General features: G+C 36.7%; 1 protein-coding gene across 1 annotated transcript in view; it reads left to right on the top strand.

Annotated features, from left to right (window-relative positions):
- The first annotated feature begins 1,895 nt into the window (after positions 1–1,895).
- The window catches only part of RAMP1 (receptor activity modifying protein 1), an 841,435-nt gene continuing 820,941 nt past the window's right edge, over positions 1,896–22,389 (top strand). Inside the window, exon 1 of the mRNA XM_044075699.1 lies at positions 1,896–2,904. Coding sequence (XP_043931634.1) covers positions 2,847–2,904 — 58 coding nt within the window. The 5' untranslated portion in view covers positions 1,896–2,846. The remainder of the gene's footprint in view (positions 2,905–22,389) is intronic.

Here is a 22,389-nt window from a genome sequence, read left to right as displayed (position 1 = left end):
GGCTTGTTAGTTTATTGTGAGCTACTATTTTGTCAGCTTTGAATATTAAGCCTCGGGCATAGCTTATGTCTTTATTGAAAGTAAAAAATAAGACTGAAATAATTTTTCTTACATGATTTTTGTTTAGGCAACTGTTGGATTAAAAGGTTGGGGAATGTTCTAAAATACATTCTAGAGCATCTATAACCCCTATGGCTTATGGGGGTCCCAGCTTGAGTTATGGGGGTCCCAGCTTGACTTGTTTCCTAAATGATTATTACTGTGCTGTCTTGGTCAGTAAAGGTCTGTTGAAAGGATGCAAGGAAAACTAAAGTTGAACAGCAACACTGAATTTCTTTTTTTAATCATAATTTCTGTTCAGGCCATTATTGGTCGAAAAGGTTGGGTAAAATGAAAAACAACTTAAAAAGCACTTCAGAGCATTTATAAAGTTATGGCTCCTTGAAAATGCTGAATAGAAAGGTAAAATGTGAGAAACAGAATAAAAACATAATGTGCATGGTGTGGGGAACCCAAGATGGGGAGAAACAGATAGGAGCATACAGGACGTGTGTGTGTTTTTTGGAGGGGCTGAAACAGTAGGCAGTGTCTAGGGTGCCATTTCACCTAAGTCCAGTCCAGTACATAGCATTGTTGTAATATATCATTGTTACATCTAAATGCCAGTAACTGTGAATGTCTCTTTGTGAGATGAGCCAGTATAGTGCTGTACATAGGCATTGAAGCTACAGATCAGCCTGTGTATACTACTCTTAAAAGTTTGCAGCAAGAGCTAAAAGGGTGGATGGGGGTGGCAGTAACAGGGTGATACTTAGACTGGAAGTGCCCAGGGGACCCCCAGCTTGACATTTGCTGGGGGGCCCCAAAATGCTAGCACCGGCCCTGACCACTTGTGTTATTAAACCATGATAACGCCTGCTGTAACTATTCACTATTATACTTAACTGTTAAAACTGCTTTTGAAAACTCGTTTCAGGTCTGTCTATACTTTAGCTGTTATAACAGCTGTTGGAGATTGGAATTTTATGTCCTGTTTTTTTTTTCCTAGCAATAGTTATTTATTTTTATGTGGCTCCAAAATAGCTTTGCAGTAAACTAAAAACTCTTTCACGTCATATCCTCATGGATGTGAGCGGCTGAGCGCTTTCGTGTAAGATTTTATCTAGACAGACCTGAAATGAATTATCAAAACCTCACCTCTTTATACAGTAACCGGATGGAATAAAGGCAAATGAGTACCTAATGGCTTTCAAGTACAGCTGTGCTTTTTACCAACTATGTTTTGGCACCATTTACTTATTACACAATTTAAAAAGGATCTTTACACTGCGTTTCCTCTTTCAGCAAGGGAAGAAGGTTGGGAAAAATAGCTCATACCTCGTACTAGCCCTACCACACGCACGGCCACAACCTGTGCTAGCACATAGCTCAAAACCTCTTACGGCCGGAATATGGGACACACCCAGAAATAATCAGGGACACGTTTCAAAATATTAATGCCATTAACGTGAGATGTTCATAGCGTAAGAAAATGTCAATTAAAGTGCATTGTCTGTAGTAAAAGAAGTCTATAACTCCAATTATTGCCACTATTTGTTAATTGTAACCCATCACCTTTTCTCCCAAATTTGCCTATTTTAGAAGGGATTAAGAAGGGCAGAGTAATTTTTTGGAGCCAAAATTGGGGACATCCCTGAAAATCAGTGACAGTTCAGATCAGAGGTTATCGACTACTGGTGCACTACGATGCATCGTCTAGTATGAATGAAAATCTGCGTCTTGACCTCGTCCCTTCCTCGAAAAATCTACCGGTTTACAGTTAGCATTAACTGCTGGTGCAGAAATGCTCTCTGATGTGGGCAGTGTCGTTCTGAAGTTTGTCAGAGCAGGATTAAGGTGCTACACCTCTTAGGATTGTACAGCAAATCCCTCTTCCATTTAGCAACATGTCTAGCTATTTGTCAGCAGTTGCTGCAACAAGGGACGTGCATCCATGATCCATTCACTTGTATTTTTATTACAAACTTTTCCAGAGGGCTATAATTAAATCGCCACCTCGCGCAAGCTCGTGGCATCGCACGTAATCTGAGTTAACCCTTTACAGCCCTGCGCCAGCCACCAATTCCTTCACAAGGTTCGAGTCAGTCCACTTAAATAAAAGCACGAGTGTCAGAGAATGACGGTTCTAGTCCTGCTGGCTTTTTAGTCCAGTCTTCAGCTCGGGACCACAGTCGGTAGGTGGCTGCATGAGCTGTTCCTCATCCACCACCAGAACATGGAAATCTGACTGCACAATCCTAAGTGACTTTTCCTGTTAAGAATTGAAACTGACACCTGCTCTTCGCGACCTGCTGGACGACTGAAGTCACGGGTTGGAAAGGCAGGAGGGTCACCTCACTGGCCACAACAACGCCCATTCTCGTGACTAATGGAAAAGGCCGAACTGCTACTACACTTTCTATTACAAACTTCTTTTCGTTGATTTAGAGAGGACGTGGCTTAGTTCAGAACTGCAGTCAACACAAGGTGATCTACAGTTTATATTTCTAAGGCAAACATCTGAACTCCACCACGCCACTACCCCGAAAGCCACAGGACCCACTTCTCAGATGGGTGTACAATAATTTTATCCTTACACTGGTGAAGGTTTAATTGATCACCACTTTCGAGAATCTGATGGATCACTCACTGTTAAGCACGTAAATAGTCATGGCTGGGATCGACCTCACCGAAGAGTGCACCAGTGCAGTCCATATAACTGATGGTCCTTCTACTGTAATTATAATTACTCAACCTTAAGCTGCAGGACATAGACTTTTGGGATAACTCGTAGAAGACATTAAGTCATGGGATCCCTGGATATTTCCTTTGTCCCCCGGCATCTACTCCTCTGGGTAATTGTAGGTAAGTTTTAAATAATTGGAATGTAGCCGATGACTCAAATTTGTCATTGACATGTCCAGGAATCACCTTTGCGCTAGCATTAGTTTAGACTTAAAATTCGTACAAATAATAGTACGAAACCCGTGCACGTCTTATTAAATGCAAGTTCTACCTTGTTAAGTATTCTGTGCTCCAACACACACACACACACACACACACACACACACACACACACACACACTTGTTTCATGCTTCCACACACGAGTCTTTTAGTGTTTTAAATAACGTACTTTTTCGTATCTCCATTTGCAGACTCCAAAATAACGGCATACCTGCATGCTGGACGCAAGTAATGCGTTGGAAAATGAATTTTGCATACTTATTGGGTGCATTACCACTTTTGAGGAAATCGCCTTTGGTGGAGATTTACCCGTGGCTGACACGCAGAGCTCACGCTATGTTTTTACTCTGGTTTTATAGGTCACGCTTGCATAGTCTTTTGCTTTCCATTACCCAGGGATGTAGCCTGATATTTATATTTTGTACTTAAACCTCATGCAGATGCCCCCACAACCGAAGTGTCATTTAAATAATGTACTTAACCCTCAAAATGTTGCCCCTGTACACTTTAGACAGGGACTCACTATTTTCAGCTGTTGCTTCTTATAACAATAAAAAGGCTCTGCTTAGAGGAGTTGTCCGGTGACATAACAGTATAAACAATAATCTGGACAGTACTATGTGTTGCTTGAAACACAAAGCTCTGAATGTACTCACTTGAGTACGCCGCGTATGCCTAGCTACACCGGTGCCATTACCGTTTGGAATGTTTCTTTACTCGTAGCTGCTGTTGAAACAAAGCATTTCTTTATTCAGTTAATAACTTAACTGCATAGAGATTTGTCTGTAATTATTAATGTGTATTTTTTAATGAAATTAATTTGTACCAGCAGCATACAATTAGTATATATATATGTGTGTGTGTGTGTGTGTGTGTGTGTGTGTGTGTGTATATATATATATATATATATATAGATATATAAACACACACCACAAGCACACCAATGTAAACGGTGAGAGAGGGAGAGATGGCAGTTCTGAACACCATTAAGTGGTATTTAAAAACTGAAAGGGATATATTGAGGGAGCTTGCAATCCACGGCTGTTGGAAACGGCAGCGCATTGGATTTAACTGAGTTATTATTGCGCTTCCAGTAGTGTATTGTAGGCAAAATACTTTGTGGACGTCACAAGATGTGTTTTTTTTTGTTAGTCGAAAGGTGTTGTGGAGAGCTGTGCAAATGATTTCACCAAGTTTTGCAATTTGTTTTTTTAACTTTCTTCATGTATCCCTCGCTGCCTTGTCCGCACTATGAAATCTGTTTTAGTGAAAATGACTCGCAGCTATGCAGGGGAGTCTATTCATTAATCTTAGGAGGTCGGGGAATAAAAGAAGAACAAGATGCTTATTAAATGGTGGACACTCACACACCCACACGCACACAAACGTGTGTGAGGTGGCACTGCTGGGCATTTATTTTCCAAATGGACTTTGGGCCTCTTCTAAGAATGGACACTGCACAGCAGAAGTGGGGAATGCCAGATGATGTTCAGAGTGATGAGGCCAGTAGAGTAAGAGGATGCAAAATCACAGAAAATTATAAAATTAAAATAGCATTCCCAACATGCAGTGCCACTTTGCAAGTATTCTAATATCATTCCTGCAATTTAATCGCATATTTTGCCATACCACCTTCACACTTTTGTCCAGCTGCAGACTCGTACCTCTCAAGTGTACCTCATTACGAGGAACGTACCTCATTCGGGGTGTTAAAAAGTTCATGTTCCTCGAAGTTCCCTCAAAGTTCCACATTGAAAGACTCTGTCACACATTCAGTGTTAGGAATTTTTTAAAGTGAAATCCACTGTAAATAGAAATGAATCATATTAATTCATTAAAAGATCTTCTTTATAAGTAAAAACAGCATATTTTAACCATTCTATGACCTTCCTACTTGAAGTTGTTAGTAAGCCATCAGTACGTGTTCCGCATTTTGCCCATTTGTTCTACATTATGAGGGCTAGTGTTCCTCATTTTGGACATGGAAGGTTGAGAGCTATTGTCAGTGATACCAGGTACATCTTACAGTATTTGCTATTTTTCCTGCTTTTTCACACTGCGTTTTTGCTACTGTATTAATTGTGAAACTTGTGCAATACATTAGTTATTTAATAACTACTGATAGAGTAGATGTACGTTTAGTACATTTATTCGGCCAACAATACCAACAGAGAAACAAGAAAGATAGATGCTTTTATCAGCTTTAGGCAAAAAAGTAGTTCCCGATGTACTTTGCTAAGAGATTTTAAACTGCTTCCTGCTTTCAGAGTATGACTATGGGGAGACGACAGATTCTGAGAAGTTTGTTTTAATGGTCATATGGCTGAGCAGAAAACGACCAGTGGCACAGAAGCACGGGAGAACATACATACATCCAATGTATTTATTTATTTAATGCATGCTTATTGCTATCGATAAGGACATGGTGCTGCATGCTAGACCGTCAGGAATTGTGGGTGTGTCTAAGGAGATAATCACCCAACAATTCAACATCTGCCAGAGGAGAAACTTCCTGTAACCTGAAAGGTAATCAGTCATGCAACTACACAAAACGTATGTTTTTGCCACTGAATGAAACGTCTTAAAAATAAAATTTAAGAAGTTAAGAGATGTTTACACCTGAAATTTTCAAAAGCGAAATATCTTTGTATGATTCATCTTGTATTTAGTTTACAATGGTTGTTTTAAGAAAGGAAGCTACATGTGTGCAAATGGTAATAGATTTTAAAGGGGCTATCTTGACTAGAGATCTGTGAGATTCTGAAAGCCAACCTATATGCTTGTTTACTGCACAAGATAGTCTCTCAGTGACCCAGTAAAAGTATCTGAAACATTATTTGCAATGACTGGACAGAAGTATAGCTTCTGACACCAACAAAGTGATATCCAGGTTGAGTTGATGGAAAGCACCTCTGTATTATTTCACACCTTGCTATATATATGTTGTCGGGAATGTAGGTCTACAAACCAAGCTTTCACACAAAGGTTGCAATAACTTAGAGGAAATATTTGTTTCTCCAAGCTGTTGTGACTTTTGGAGATGACTAATATTAGCAGAGGACATAACACAGACTCACCCTCTTGCAGAAAGGTATAACCATGTGTGTGCCATGTAAATACCAGGATGCACACCTTCTGGTGCCATCATACCTCTCAACCTCTTAGAGCAAGAATTCTGGAGAAAGACATAAATAATTGGGGGACAAAACCCCCAAATAGGGACAATTTTTAAATATTGCTCTTACAAGCTTAGAAAGTTGATAGAGTAACAGGTTCTGCAATAACACAAAATTTCTGTAGTATGAAATCTGAAACTCAAATGACTATCATTATTTTCTCATTTCCTTCTTCAAAGATTTGCCAGAAGACTACAATTTTATGAAAAACAAGACCAAAAAATCTGGGCATTCTGCAAAAATCTGTACAGTTGAAAAGTATGAGTGCCACATATGCCATGATGCACACCTTTTGGAGTAATTTATTTGTTCAGTATACCTACAGGTGCCCAAGATAGAATTTTCTGAGTACCAATTGCTTGAGGCACAAGATGCAGAACTCAGTTCAGTGCAAATAAAATGTGCTAGAATTCAATTAAAAAAATATTTCCTGCATATTTATCATTGCTTTATTTTGTACACCTTTTTTCTTTCCTGGAATGCTAGACTGGCTAATTGTTTTTCAAGTATTGTAAAACTATTTTGTTAAACATTTATTTATTTTGTTTGTTTCCATTTATTAACCTGGATAGCCTAAATGACAGTTGTCCTTTTTCAACAGAATCCTGGGGAGAAAAGCTCCATTTAAACACTTTAACAAAAATTGATTACATAATCAATGTTTGAGAAACTTGATACTATACAAATAATACAACGTATAAAGAGTTAACAAAATATTTAAACAGAAAAAAACAAAACAAATATGCTACCTTATTAAGAGTACTGATACATTTTGTAAAGTATAGGACAGTTGTTTGCAATATGTCATAGACATATTTTTTACAGCAAGTAACAGCATTTGTATAAACTAAGGCTGGAGAAGAAATGCGATATACATTGCAAGGTCAATAAAGGGACAAGGATGTACAACAGAACAGGACAATAATGGGTTAGCAAAAGTTGTTGTTGTTGTTGTGTCTTTTGGCTTTTCCTGGTTAGGGGTCGCCACAGCGGAACTCCGGTCCGCTAATGATTGGCAGTAGATTTTTACATGACGAGTTGTCAGCTCTGACGCACAACCTTCAACGAAGGTACGCCCATTCACGCATGTCTCCACACAGAAGACGCTCTAGCTGAGAATCGAGCAGGACAACGTCTTACTTTGAGGTGACAATGCTACCAAAAGTCAAAAGAGGAAAAGGAGAGATATACAGGGGGGCAAGAGGAAGAGACAGTAGGAGGAAGAAAGAGGAGAGAATATTATGAGGAAGAGACAGTAGGAGGAAGAAAGAGGAGAGAATATTAAGAGGAAGAGACAGTAGGAGGAAGAAAGAGGAGAGAATATTAAGAGGAAGAGAGAGTGGGAGGACGAAAGAGTTGAGAATATTAAGAGGAAGAGACAGTGGGAGGAAGAAAGAGGAGAGAATATTATGAGGAAGAGAAAGTGGGAGGAAGAAAGAGGAGAGAATATTAAGAGGAAGAGACAGTGTGAGGAAGAAAGAGGAGAGAATATTAAGAGGAAGAGACAGTAGGAGGAAGAAAGAGGAGAGAATATTAAGAGGAAGAGAGAGTGGGAGGACGAAAGAGGAGAGAATATTATGAGGAAGAGAAAGTGGGAGGAAGAAAGAGGAGAGAATATTAAGAGGAAGAGACAGTGTGAGGAAAAAAGAGGAGAGAATATTAGAGAGAGGAAAGAAGAAGTAACTAGTAAGAGGAAGGGGGAAGACAGAAGGGGAACATGTAAGAAGGACTGATGCATGAGAGATAAATTAAAAGAAGAATAGGGAAGAGCAGGAGGGAAGTTAGAAAAGGAAGAGCTATATAGGAAAGCATAAATATTATAGTTGTAGAAGGGACTACAGTCTCTGATAAAGCTGGATGATAACATGGAGATGAGTTTGAAGGTTTGCACTCATCTGAAGTTAAAGTTATGCAATGGTATAACCACCCGCCTAGTAGATACTGCTTTCATTTATTTTGAAAGGATCATGCGTTAGGCTTACTTCTGTGACTGGGGGAATGGAGTTCCAGAGTTCATGTAAATGAACAGAATATAGAGTTTCTATGTGATTTAGAAGGCAGCGTATGGTTTAGGTGCTGCAATCAGAGGTCTCTCCAGTGCATTTTGGAAGAAGGTGGTTAAGTACTGGATAATTAGTTAGTTTATATAGGATTAAGTGAATGGTTAACAGATTAGTGTGCTATTAAGTTTGACCAGCTGGAGCTGTTGGAGGGCAGTACAGTGATGTGCTTTATATGGTTAGCTGAGTTTATTATATGTCATTTAAGGCCAAAGAGTTAATTTTTTTAATTCTGGCTATGACACTACTTATGGAAATGTGTTTAGCTGTTTATGTATCATCATCTACTAATTGTTTTTTTTTTTTTTTTATAGCAGATATAAGTTTTTCAGGAACAAAAGTGCTCAGGTCAGGTGCATTTGAGTAGAATGTTTAAAAACACTTCTACTTTCATCTTTCAAGGTAAAAGAAGAAAGCAAACAGGCAGATATTTGATTCATATGAAAAAGTATTTGCCTTTTATCCAAGTAATGGCAACCTCAGGGGTGATTATAATAGTTAACAGGGGTAGTGGGGCTGCAGCTGTCTCCCTTGGCAGCATCTTTCCCATAACGTAAAATAATGATTCTCTGTAAATCTCCATTGCTTATCTTTTGATTGTGATGTTCATTGACTGTGAAATATTTTCAGTTTGTTAGGAGATCTGTTTATTTAATCCTAATACTTACCTTTACATGCGTGAATGGGCGTACCTTCGTTGAAGGTTGTGCATCAGGGCTGGCAACTCGGCACATAAAAATCTACTGCCAATCATTAGCGGACCGGAGTTTCGCTGTGGCGACCCCTAACCGGGAAAAGCCAAAAGACACAACAACAACAACAACTTACCTTTATGAGTGTTTAACATGAAGTGTGCCACGAGTGTGTCAAAAACCACTATCCCTTCTCTCTAGTACTACCAGTAAATAAACCCAAATGCATGCATTGAATGTGTATGGGTAAATGACTGACAAGAAGCAGTCACATCAACTTGTACATCAGAGCAAGAGCATTTCCAACATTGTGTGCATATCCATAGAACGGCTTCAGGTGATTTAAATGTGGAATGTTTTTGTTTCAACAGAGAATGCTTTTGTATAGCTTTATAATACGTTACCCCTTTCTATACCTGTAACCATGAAGTCAAGCATACCTTTCACAGAGTCATAGCCTTTGCCACAGGCCACACAGAGTTATTATTTTTTTCCTCATTTATAATTATAATGTTTTTGGAATAAGTGTTACAGTATTCCATACCTTAATCCAGACAAAAATCTTCTGAGATGAGCATTCCAAGCAGGAGTAATACCTTATGGGTATTAAAATAATGAAATTATGATTTCAGAAGATGAAAGTCTTCAAAATTTGCCAATGATTTTTCACTAATGGAATTTCCAGTCATAACTTTGATTCCATTATACTTTTAATGTGTTACTATGTAAGCAGAACAGCTTTTAAAGAAAAAACAGAGTAAAGTGAGCTGGCAAGAAAGTATAGATAGTAAACAACAATGTCATACTTCTCAACAGTCCTTGACTTTGTAGAATATGTCTGATTTTGCCTCATGTTTTTTCCGTATCCCTTTGTAAAGTATCATTTTTTTGTTTTCTGGTAAATCAATGAGGATTACAGCTAGTCAGTAATGCCAGACATTAGAGTGAGATACTTCTTTTGTTATGAAAATTCACGCTGAATAAAAGGCTATTTTTCTATTAACACTTTCAGTAAATTAGAGCAATATTGAAAAACTGTCCCCGATTTTGATACTTTTTCTCCATTATTTTTGAATGTGTCCAGAATTGCTAAGCAAAGAATTTAAGAGTTATACTTCTGATGCATGACTAATCTGGCCTAAAATGCCAAATTCAATTGAAATTCCATATTTTTGTTTAGTAATCAGTCACCCTACATTCTGGAATTTTACTGCATATAATCAGAATAATGGAAAACAGTATCCCTGTTTATAAATTAAATATGTACTGATTGATCAAACTAAAAATGTTTAGAACTGATAAAATGTTCTCTAATTGAACTTCTCAATGACTGCTTTGCAGTCTCACTCTTTGTGTTAGCATTTTGTTTTGCATAAATGCAGCCCTTCTATAACAGTGCCTCACCAGTTGTTAACATCCATCCATCCATCCATCCTCAACCCCTTTTTCCCATTTTGCATATGGGGTCGGGGTGTTACTTCAACAGTGACAATCATCTCAAGCCAAGCTTTACACCGCCAGCATATTCCATATTTATTGTAGTCTGCATTCATTTTGTGTTAACAAAGATTAACTGTGATCATTTTAAATAGTGACAATTGGCTCTGCCTCTTGTGGTTGTTTTAAGTGATAGCGATTGCTCTGCTTCAGTGATTACAGTGTGTATTAAAGTTCTGCGTATTTATATTTATCAGTTTGCAAATAAACGAATATACATTTTTCTACAATTACTATCTTAAACTAATTATTATAATTGTTTTCAGTAAAAAAATAATATTTTGATTCTTTACTTTCTTAGAATTTCTGGAGGTTGAGACCACAGTCTTACCACTTGATAGCGATTGTGCCACCTTGTGTAAAGAGAATTCTTACAATAAACCACATATTGTAAAGATGTGAGGCAAAAGGCTTCTAAATGTTTGTCTTCACAAGCTTGGCATATAAATTCTAAACGTTTCGATATACACAGTGAGGCATGTCTTTGCAGTTCTAAACTGCATTCAGTGGGAAAACATTTTGGGCAATGAAAAAAGATTAAAAATCTGCCAGTGCAACTGGTGGCATTTTATTGCTATTGTTTCCAAACTATTTTATAATCATCAGTGATTAAAACTCATAAATGTCCCTGCACTGTTTGCATCTCTGCATCATGTGAAATATTTAATAACATCAAGATGAGGTGCTCCTGGTTAGTAAATGCAAAGTCCATCTTTTATATTCCAGGAAAAAAATCTCAATCACCGTCACCACATTTTTTGGATATTTTCTGACAAAAATATCTTGAAAGTACAACTCTAAATAATATGAAGGCTTGAGAAGTTTTATCACATTTTTAATTTTCACTGGACAGCAGTAATAAAAATATAAATATTGTTATATTTGCATTGAGATTCTTACAGAAATGACTGTTGCTATAGAAACACAATACCAGTGCTTTAGGCAGTGATGATAAATGAAGTTGATTCAAGTGTGGCGTCCATTTTTATCAATAAATCTATCAAGAACTAATGGATTACTGCAAAGATTTACTAAATAATCTGAAACTAATATTTCACAGTGGAGCTGTGTGTTTATCATACGGAACTGAATGCACACAAACAGCTTGTCAGCAAAATTGGGTTGCTTTGCTCCTCCCTCTCCCCAAGAAATCCCTTGGTAACCTATGACCTAAATGAGTTGTGCTGTTGTGATGCCTGTTAATGTGACATTAGAGGATACCTGTTTTGTATTGATTTGATGCTCTCTGGTATCTTCATCATTTGTTCTGTGTGCCTTTTTAAAGTATTTACCACCTTTGTTGGAGAATCAGCATTGCCTCACTTTCCTCTTAGTAGTTTCATTTTATACAATATTTTCTCTTTCTGTGATGATGTTGCTTGCGAAAAGCACATTCCTGTTGTGTACATCATTCACTCACAAGGCAGTTATACATGTCCCTGAGCACCTGGTTTGCACTCCTGTTTCATCCGTTAGATGTACATTGTGCTTTCATGGTCTCTTCTGGCTTTGTGATGCAGATACTCAAACATTATAGTATCTTCATGTGCAGTTTCATTTGCATGTTTCCAGGTGTAAATACTTTAGCTTGGCTGTAAAAAAAAAAAAAAGATTGTGTGGATCAGTCTACCTATCCAATCAAAACAACAACAAAAAAAAGGAATAAAATAATACTAAAATTAATACTAACATTACCATTACTACTACTGTTACTACTAATAGTAATAACAATACTGAGGTGCTGCTTCTATGACTGGACAGAGCACTGGAGGCACAGTAAGTTGACCACACCTAAAGCTAATCAGCATGTTTACCACCAGATGTTCACACATGTTGTACTGGCTGCACTTCTTTAAACATAAGCCGAAGAACACATGAACTCCTACATCCCTACATTATGAATTCAGGTTACACCAAGGTATGGTGTGTTTTGAGCTGGTACATTTACTTCAAAGACAGAGAAAGGGTAGGTTTTGGTTTGTCTGGTTTGAAGACATTCACTGCAGTGACTGTGGTTCTGAAGGCATAGATACAATCTTGGGAATTATTACCACAAGTATTCAGAAAGTAATTCACAATTGAATGTTTGCCATTTGCATAACCAAATGATTTAAGAGGCTTTGAGAGAATGGAGGTTTTAGTGATCCCTCATATTACAGCTAGTCCAATACAGATGTTTCATTCTCAGCTACTATCCAGTCAAACAATCTCTATAGTCTTGGGCTTCAGTTCTTACAATGAAATACAGTGAAACAATTTGAATGGACAACCTACTTGGCTCACAAAATTGGTATGCACAATGCTGAAATGTGTAACTCATTTTCTTTATTTGTCTCAGTCTGATAAATTATATGGTTACTGCAAGTATGCTTTAATCTCATAAGCAGAGATAAAGGCCTGTTTCTAATTACATGCATTGGTTGGAAATTATTAAAAGGAAGAAAATCATTTTTTTTTATTTTTGGAAGACGTTTTTCTCTGCAACATGGTACTCAATGAACCATTCATTACCTTAGTGATTTTTAAATCAAAATGTTTCAGTATTAAATAGCTTATTGTTTATGATGTATGCAGAACATCCATTACCTTGGTGATTTCTAAATAAAAAAAATCAAGTTCATAGATTTAAAGAAATATAAAGTAAGTCCAATGTATATTCAGTTATGGGATAAATAAGAATTTGTCTCAAATCTTGAGATCCTAGAGCTATGCCCATTAAACCCCCGGATTTGTAGTAAGTCTGGTTTGTGGTTTGTGGGTAATGTTTAAACTGTTAATATGTTTTAAGCACCAACTCCTTCACTACTAAAAATTTTACTAAGCTGTTGTACATTTGTACTTTAGTTAAATGTGACACATGATAACATAGTTTATGTATGCACCTGCTGTTGTGTTGCCTTCTATGTAGGGCAAAGTACTAGAGTATTCATGGACTGAATTTTTGCACAAGTGATATCAGATATAAGAAGAATCTTGGCAGTCTGTATAAACACACACTGGTTCACTTAGGTGTTAGGTTTATACTTATTAGGACAGATGCACACCTACTATGAAAAGGCATCATAGAGAAAATGGTTTGAACAATCAAGATAGACTTTGGATTATTAAAACAGGAGCCATGTTTGCTTCTGGATTAAATTAAAATTTTAATTAATAAATCAGGATCATGTAATATGGCACTTTAAATGTTTAAATGTTAACTCTAATGGGTGCATCACATGACTGTTTTTTTAAGTAAATAGTAACAGTGTTGTATTTAATTCAGGTTTGTACGGAAGAAGCTGCAGATTTGTAATGAAGCCAGTTTCCTTTTAGTGACCTGGGAAATGGTCAATACATTTATTACATTTATTTTTACCCTTACATGAGAGCTGAACTTCTGCTGACTTTATATATCTATTATATCTATAGCTATATCTATATATCGATATATCAATAGCTCCACCTATGTGTGTGTCTATATATATATATATATATCTATATATATATCTATATATATATATATCTATATCTATATATCTATATATATATATATATATATATATATGTATGTATATATAAATCTATATATATATATATATATATATATATATATATAAATCTATATATATATATATGTATGTGTGTGTGTGTGTGTGTATACATATATAGATAGATATATATATCTATATCTATATCTCTATATATCTATATCTCTATATATATATATATATATATATATATATATATATATAGATATATAGATATATATATATATATGTATATATATCAATATCTCTCTCTCTCTCTCTCTCTCTCTATATATAAACTTACTTATGCGAAAGTGCATTTTTTCAAAATTGCACTTTCATGTAAAACCTAAACCAAAAAAAAAAAAAAACCACACTGAAAACAATTGTGCAGGGGGGCAAGCACCCTTGCACCCCCATGTCAGGGGCTGCACCCCCACACTCCTCCTACTTCAATATTCTCACTCTAAGATCGCACTACAGTGGGGAAAATGGAATATTCCCTTATCCCCATTGCATGACAATCTCAGCAATAGTTTGTTTAGTTGTACATCAACACTAAACATTGATGTACAACTAAACTAACATGCAAACTGCATGTTTTTATTTCATTTCTCTCTCTTTTTTTAATTATATTCGTACATGAAAGTGCATTTTCGAAAAAATGCACTTTCGCGTAATTGACTTCACGAATCTATGTTTCGAGGAAACGTAAATTCACTGGATCAAATGGGATCCATCTGCATATATATATATATATATATATATATATATATATATATATATACATATGTATATTCATATGTTTTTTATATATATATAGATATATATATAGGTTCATAGGTTCATAGGTTTATACTAGGCTATCTGCCCTAAGGCATTTATAAGCCTAGATCAAAGTTTTGTGGCTTACGCCACCCCTTATATGAAAAAATACTGTGCCCATTAGTTTGTTGTGCCTCTGTCCAGCAGTGACACAGAGATGATTCCCGGGGTAAACCTACGATCTTCCATCCACAGGTCAAGATTTCTCTTGAACAGAGCCAGCGAGGTGCTCTGCCTCACATGGACCGGGATTTTATTCCACAGCATAGGGAGTCTCTGAGTGATAAATCTATCCCTCCAACACGTCCTATTTATATCTGTGCTAAGGTTTAAGTCGCTTGCTCTAGTGGTTTTGGTGGATTTGGATTTTTTGAGGTGGAGCATGTCCATTAATTCCGGGTTGGACATGGCCTTGTATGTCAGGCACATGTCACCTCTGAGCAGACGGTATGCGACTGAATAGAGCTGGAGTTTCTTCAATCTGGCAGCATATGACAGATTTTGGAGTCCCTTTATCCTTTTGGTGAGGAACTTTTGGGGTCTCTCCAATTGCTGCAGATGTCGGGTGAGATACTGGAGAACGTCTATTGTTTTTTTTTATAAGTGCCACAGGATCTTTTGCATCCACTTGAGGTACAATCAGCTGAGGCAGATGGGATCTCAGTTTAGCATCTCATCCAAAGGACAGCACAACAAGGAGGACATCACCCCCCCCCCTTATGCTGCACTGCAGTGCCAATATTGTAAAATCAATCCAGGTGTCTGTCATGTTAATAGAACCCACAGCCTACAGTACCAAAGCAGAGTTTGCTACATGTTGAGTTACTGAGACTGGAAATAAACATGTTAGTTTTTCAGCCCCCCTCCAAGGGAAAAGAGTATTGAAAGACAAAACTGTACCAAGCAAATGCAGCAACATGAACCAGTAATGACTCCATTTTTGGTTTGCTGAAATACAACCAATAGAAATAATTTAGATCTGAATGATTTTGTGTAGCACCGTACATCAATAATTCTAAAACCCGCGGTGGTGGTGGTGCTGCGGTAGCGTTGTCGCCTCACAGTAAGATGCTGTCTGGTTCGATTCTCAGCTAGAGCGTCTTCTGTGTGGAGACATGCATGAATGGGTGTACCTTTGCTGAAGGTTGTGCATCAGGGCTGGTAACTCGGCATGTAAAAATCACCTACCAATCATTAGCGGATCGGAGTTCCGCTGTGGCGACCCCTAACCAGGAAAAGCCGAAAGACACAAACAAACAAACCATACATCAATAATTCTGGACAAAGCCTAAAATATTAAAAATAATTTAGATTTGAATGTTTTGGTGTAGCACCATGCACCGAGAATTTTGGACAAAGCCTAAAATAATGATGGAGGGTTTAAAATTGGGAACAATTTTTAAACAGTACTCTAATTCACTTAAAAGATTACTATAACAAGTTTTGCATCGATATGCATTTTTGGAACCATTGCAAAGAAAATAAGGGACTCAGAAATTCATGGCTCTATTTGCAGATGACATTATTTTATACCTGACAAAACCAGAAAGGGACATTACAGTGCTGTGGAACATATTGAGACAGTTTCAAACCTTTTTGGGATACAAAATTAATGAAAGCAAAACAAAAGCAAGACCAGTAATTTATGTATCCACATATGAACTGGATCAGCAGTATCCATATTTATGTGGACATGATAAAATGAAGTATTTAGGAATATGGATTAAAATTATATTGGTGTGGTAGCTAAGGATTTGCGGGAAGAGACTAAACAAAAGATAATACAAAAACTGAGAAAATAGAAACTCTGTTATATGGCTACTGATAGTAAGATACAAGCAGTTAAAATGTTTTTAGTCCCTTTAATCTTATGCCTTGGTCAGGCATATTTTTATCACCAGAAGAAAAGTTGTGGATAGCAATTAATAAATAGCTGAAGAATTTTATCTGAGAGGGGAAGACAGCAAGAGTCAAGTGGAATAAGCTTATTCTTCCAATAGAACAGGGTGGATTGGGATTACCTGAGCCGATGGTGTATTTCGGAGCAACATGGTTAAGACTCCTATACATAGCACAAGGAGAAAACTATAATTCAAAGTGGACAGAGATTATTATGAAACAAGGGGGAAGCTTAAGTAACAGGGAGAGACTGGGATTTTGGATGGAGACCTTTAAGGAGAACAACAACAATCATACAGAATACTATATACATAAAGTAGCAGAAGGCCTTCTAAGAACTAAGCCAAGATGGGATTTGGGAAAGGAGATTCTGCTGATAGGCATGACTGCAATTAGAGATAGAGACATTAGGCAAGAGGGGTATGAATATATTGGAGAAAACTTGCAAAGGAACCAAGGTATTGGGAGCAAATAACTAGAGAGGAAAAGGTAACAGAATAGGAAGATGCCAAGAACTTATTTGGACTGCAGGCTAGAGATTGCCTTTCAAATCAAGGATTGATATCAGAGTATAGGTAAAGAGAAAGAAATAGGGGGGTCCTAAATGAAAGACCAGCACGGGTAGAGTTTTTAGTAGAATTTAGAACAGACGTTGCCATTAAGAAAGGAATAATTAGTAAAACATATAAAATATTGCACAATAACTATAAGAATCAGTCAGAGGATGTTTAGGAAGGATTGGGAAGAGAGATTAGATAAGCAATTCACAATGAAACAATGGGGGATATATGTATGTACAAATAATATGCAATAAAATCTAGAAGATTTAGTATCTTTGCCAGGAAGTGTTTAGATAGATATTTTTACACTCCAAACAGACTTCAAAATCATTTTCTTCAAGTAGACAGCAAATATTGGATGTGTGATATGGAGGAAAGAGGTAACTGGGAGCATATTTTCTGGGAGTGCAAGGATTTAGCAGACTTTAAAAATTCCCTGCAGACTGCTCTGTTGGAGATGCTGGGTGACCAAATTAGAGTAACTAGGGAAAGGATTTTTTTGAGATATGTTATAGAATCGGAATTGTCTAGATATAGTAAGGTCTTGCTGAGTCTAATTATGATGGCTGCCAAAAAAGCATTTACTAGAAAATGGAAATCAAAGTCTAAACCAACTTTGCTAGAAATAGCGAAGATAGTACCAGAGATAAAACAACATGGACTGGGATCTTTAGAAATGGGTAGGAGCAAATTATGTAGGAAATATGGTATCAAAACATGCAGAGGAGGAACACGGTTTAAAAGAAGGCAGGATTTGAATGAGCTCTGTAATGGTTGACTAACAATGACTGGATATGTTAAAAGTGATATATAACATTTGCAGCTACACTTGTGTTGACACGATTTGGAATATATAATGTTTGCAACTGAGATTGTGTCGTTATAGTTTATTTTCATTTACATAAATGTAATATGGCCTATGTCATACATGGTAATTTCATAAAGATGTTTCTTGTTTAAAAAACATATGCATTTTTTGAACAACAACAGGTATAAAACTCTAATGACTGGGATCACTGACATAATATAACCGTGAGTGATCAAAAATGTTATGACGGACAGGACAAACATCTGAAGCAAAATCAGAGACATTCTGCAAAAACAGAGCAGTAATATAATATTTTAGCACACATCCAGCTTTTCAAACATTAAGTTGAAAAAGTCCAGCCCCCTCCCCTCGCACACATACACACAAACAAAAAAGCAAATTATTCTCGAGTTACAAATTCTTACTGACAAACAGCTTTAGCCTTCCTCCACATTTTTAGTTATTGCTTTATTCTACCTACAATATTGCTAATGCTTTGATCTTTATCCAGAACATAACACATGCACACACATGCCCATCAATTAAATCAACTTGTATGACTGTACACATTGGATATTTCCTTGAGATCATGTGAATGAATGAATTCATAAATAATGGGCAAGAAATTTATCAAAGCTTGCTGATATCACAGCTAAACAGTGCATCTCTCCTCTGCCCTCAAGTTCTTAGCTCAAGAGTCAGAGACAAAGAATAAAACCAGGAACAGCTTTTAAATATTGACAGAGAGGCACACTGATATAGCCCAGATAAAATCATCAACCTTTTATTGAAGTAGCACAAAAAACACTTCACTGACTAAGCGCTTTCACCCTGGTAGGGCATCTTCAGAGTCAGTCAATAGGTTTCATCAAAGCCTATATAAACACCTTTCAATCAGTATAATCAAGTTTAATTAAGTAACAATGAATAGCAATGAATCAATCACCTCATCCCCTTTTGTTAAATTAACCCTATGTTTGTTCATACAATTCTTTTTGTGTAATGTATATAAAGCAGTTGTTCCTTATATTACACAATAGTATAAGGTAATAGGATGGTAGTGTATGTCCTACTGTTCAGTGTTTGAATGTAAATTAATCAATAAGAAATACAAACCATAAAAAATGAAAAAATAAAAATGTAAAATATATATATATATATATATATATATATATATATATATATATATATGTTAAATAATATAACGTCCAAACAATGAACAATAAAATTAATACTAATACTAACAATGGAACCGTAGGTAGATAAATGATAATCCTTGTTCAAATATACTAAATGCAAGCTGCCTTATGTTTCAAAATGCAAGCTAGAGACAGGGTGTCATTGATGCCAGGAGTGTTACTGGCATATAAACGAACCTGCCATAGGCATTCCCTCACCTCCAGAATAGTTTTAAAATCACCTCCAAAGTCTCTTGTATACAGTCTATCTATAACAAAAAATAAAAATTTGTTAAAGTTAGGACAGTTGTTTGTATGGTTATATAATGAGTTGGTAGATTTCTTGTTTTTAATGTCCCTGTAATGTTCTACTATTCTATATCTCAACTTTCTCGTTGTCATACCTATATAAAATGCTGGACAGGAAAGACAGGTGGCCACGTATATTACCATATTGGTGTTGCAGTTGCAATAGCCCGGACTCCTTAGAGTCCTCTTGAAGTTTCCCACAGAGACATAGGGTCTGTCATTGATGCATTTGCATGCTTTGCAACTGCCGCACTTGGCCATCTTGGCTGGCCTTTGGCCAAAAGATATCGGTGTTCTTTTTAAGCACTCTTTAATATTTAAGCCCCTACGGTTAATAAAAAGTGGGGTCTTACCTAATGTTTCATGTAAATCTGTTGAAACCATGCCTTCCCATGTCCTTTGGATAATATTTTTAACTTCACTGACCAATGAGTTGTGCTGTAAGATCATAACAGTAGGGGTATTTTTGTTCCTTTGTTTAGTAATGCCTAGATTTTTGGCGTCAACAGTCCTTTGTGTATCATTCAAAATGGGGATGAAATCATTTGCCCTTCTCCTTGTAATGCCGAGTTGGAGCATGGTAAGCATGTCCAACGGATAACTCCTTTGGACAAACAAATCCCTCAATACCCCCATTTCATCAATAAATTTGTTGTCCTCACTAACAATACGTGACACTCTAATCATCTGTCCTTTAGCCACATTCCTCTTAATGTAATGGGGATGACAACTATCGTAGTGTAAGAAAGAGTTACTGTAAGTTTTCTTCCTATATAAATTGGATTCTATTTGTCCTTCTTTAATATATAATCATAAATCCAAGTAGTCTGTCGTCTTACTATCAACTTTGTGTGTAAATCTCAAAAATGAAATTGTGTTGTTTAAATATTTTATGAAGTCCTCTACCTCTTCACAAGTACCTTTCCAGAGGAACAAAATATCGTCCAGGAATCTCAAGTAAATAATCAACCTAGATCTAAATTCTGATTCTAGCACAAATTGTTCCTCCCATTCAGCTAGGACTAGATTGGCATATATGGGAGCACATTTGGTGCCCATAGCCACCCCCCCGTAGATTGTCTGTAAAATTCGTTCTCGAACCCTATATAGTTATTCTCCAATACAATTCGCATCATGTCAACTAGTAGACCTCTCTTCACCTGATGTATGTCACTGTGTTTGTCCAGACTCCTATCAAACCACTCCAACTCAGTGTCGTGGAGAATCACTGAAAATAAATTTGTGATATCCACAGTAACAAAAAGAAAATTCCCTAAAGATACATTAGTTAAAGTCCTGAGGCAGTCCAAACAATGCCAATGATCTTTTAATACATGTGGTAAATTGTCCAGTACCTTTTTGGTCGAAATATCTATAAATGATGCTACTGGTTCCGTTTTCGAACCCCTAGCTGCAACAATGGGTCTGAAAGGAGGGTTAACGGTGTTTTTATGAATTTTGGGTATCCCAAATAAACTGGCCATAACTGGATGTTCCACTTGTAGATATTTGTATTCATCTGCATCAATCAGTCCTTCACAAAGCATCTCGTAAAGTTGCCAATCAATCTTAGTATACGCCTTGTGGACATCAAATTTAGAAGCTAACTCATATGTGTCAGGGTCTTGGATAATGTTCTGCATATATAAAGAGTAGTCAGTGTTAGTCATAATGACTACTCCTCTCCCTTTATCTGGTTTCATAACCCTGTAATTAGTATTGTTTGCAAGCTCTTTTAAGCAAAATGCTTCAGCTGTTGTCAAATTTTTGTTACCTACCCAAGACCTTTTATCAATCAATCTCCTAATCTGGGTGGTGCATAATCGTTCAAATGCCATAATTACAGGGTTATATGAGGGTATAAAAACACTGCTTCTCTTGGGTGTAAATATTTGTATCTCTCTGTCCATTTGTAGTTTATTACTAAAAAACAACTTTAAATTTAATTTTCTAGTATACAACTTAAGGTTGATGAGCAACTTTCCAATGTCATATTTAAAATCGGGGACAAAAGAAAAGCCTTTTCTCAATAAACTTAAATGGTTTTCAGATATCTTCAAATCAGAATAATTGTAAACATGAAAGGAATTGTCCCCAATAATAGAGGGACCCCCACTATTGTTGTTCTCCAAATATGAAGTCATAATAGAATCAAATGGGTAGTGGGAACCATCGGCTATTGTATCAATATAAGTGGTTACACCGTCAAGACTTGAATATGTGGTACGGTGCCTCTCCACCCCCTGTTAATAATTTATCTGTGGTGCCAATTCCTGGTATTGATATTGTTCCACCTCTGACCCCCACCCCTCCAGTTGTTTTCTGGGTACATCCCTTGTCTCTGGGGTGTCCTCTGGTCTATCTGTTCCAGTGGGCAACCCCTGTTTCTCAACCTGTCTGAACGCCTTAGTGGGGGTTGATTCTCTAAAGAAACTTCCTCTTCCTCTTCCTCTATATCTACATGTACCTCTTCATTCCCCCCCATGTCTGTCTGGTTAGTGTCCCTTCTACTGTCCCTTTCCATTAAGTTTTCCCTTTGTCCAGTATAGGATAAGCTCTTTTTTCTTTATACTCATTGGTGTCCCTCAATATCTTTTTCTGTTTTCTTTCCATGCTAGTTTAACAAATTTTTCTAAATCACTTGTAATTCTAACAAATCTGCTTCTATAATTTTCAAAAAGTAAATCATTCATAATATTTTGTTTGAGTGTAATTAATTCACTTTTTAAACTGTTGAGCCTACTTGTATTGTCTTTAATAATGATTCTCATCAAATCCTTTCCTGTTCTGCCAAATAGTTCCAGCATGCTGTTTCATGCCTCAGAATCAGCCTCAATCCCCATAGGTATTTTAAATACTCTCAAACCTCTCG

Source organism: Protopterus annectens, chromosome 6.part1, assembly GCF_019279795.1.
Source record: "Protopterus annectens isolate FY-2018-M chromosome 6.part1, PAN1.0, whole genome shotgun sequence".
NCBI lineage: Eukaryota > Metazoa > Chordata > Ceratodontiformes > Protopteridae > Protopterus > Protopterus annectens.
Note: the sequence above shows the minus strand (reverse complement) of the source record. Positions and strands in the feature narration are given on the sequence as shown.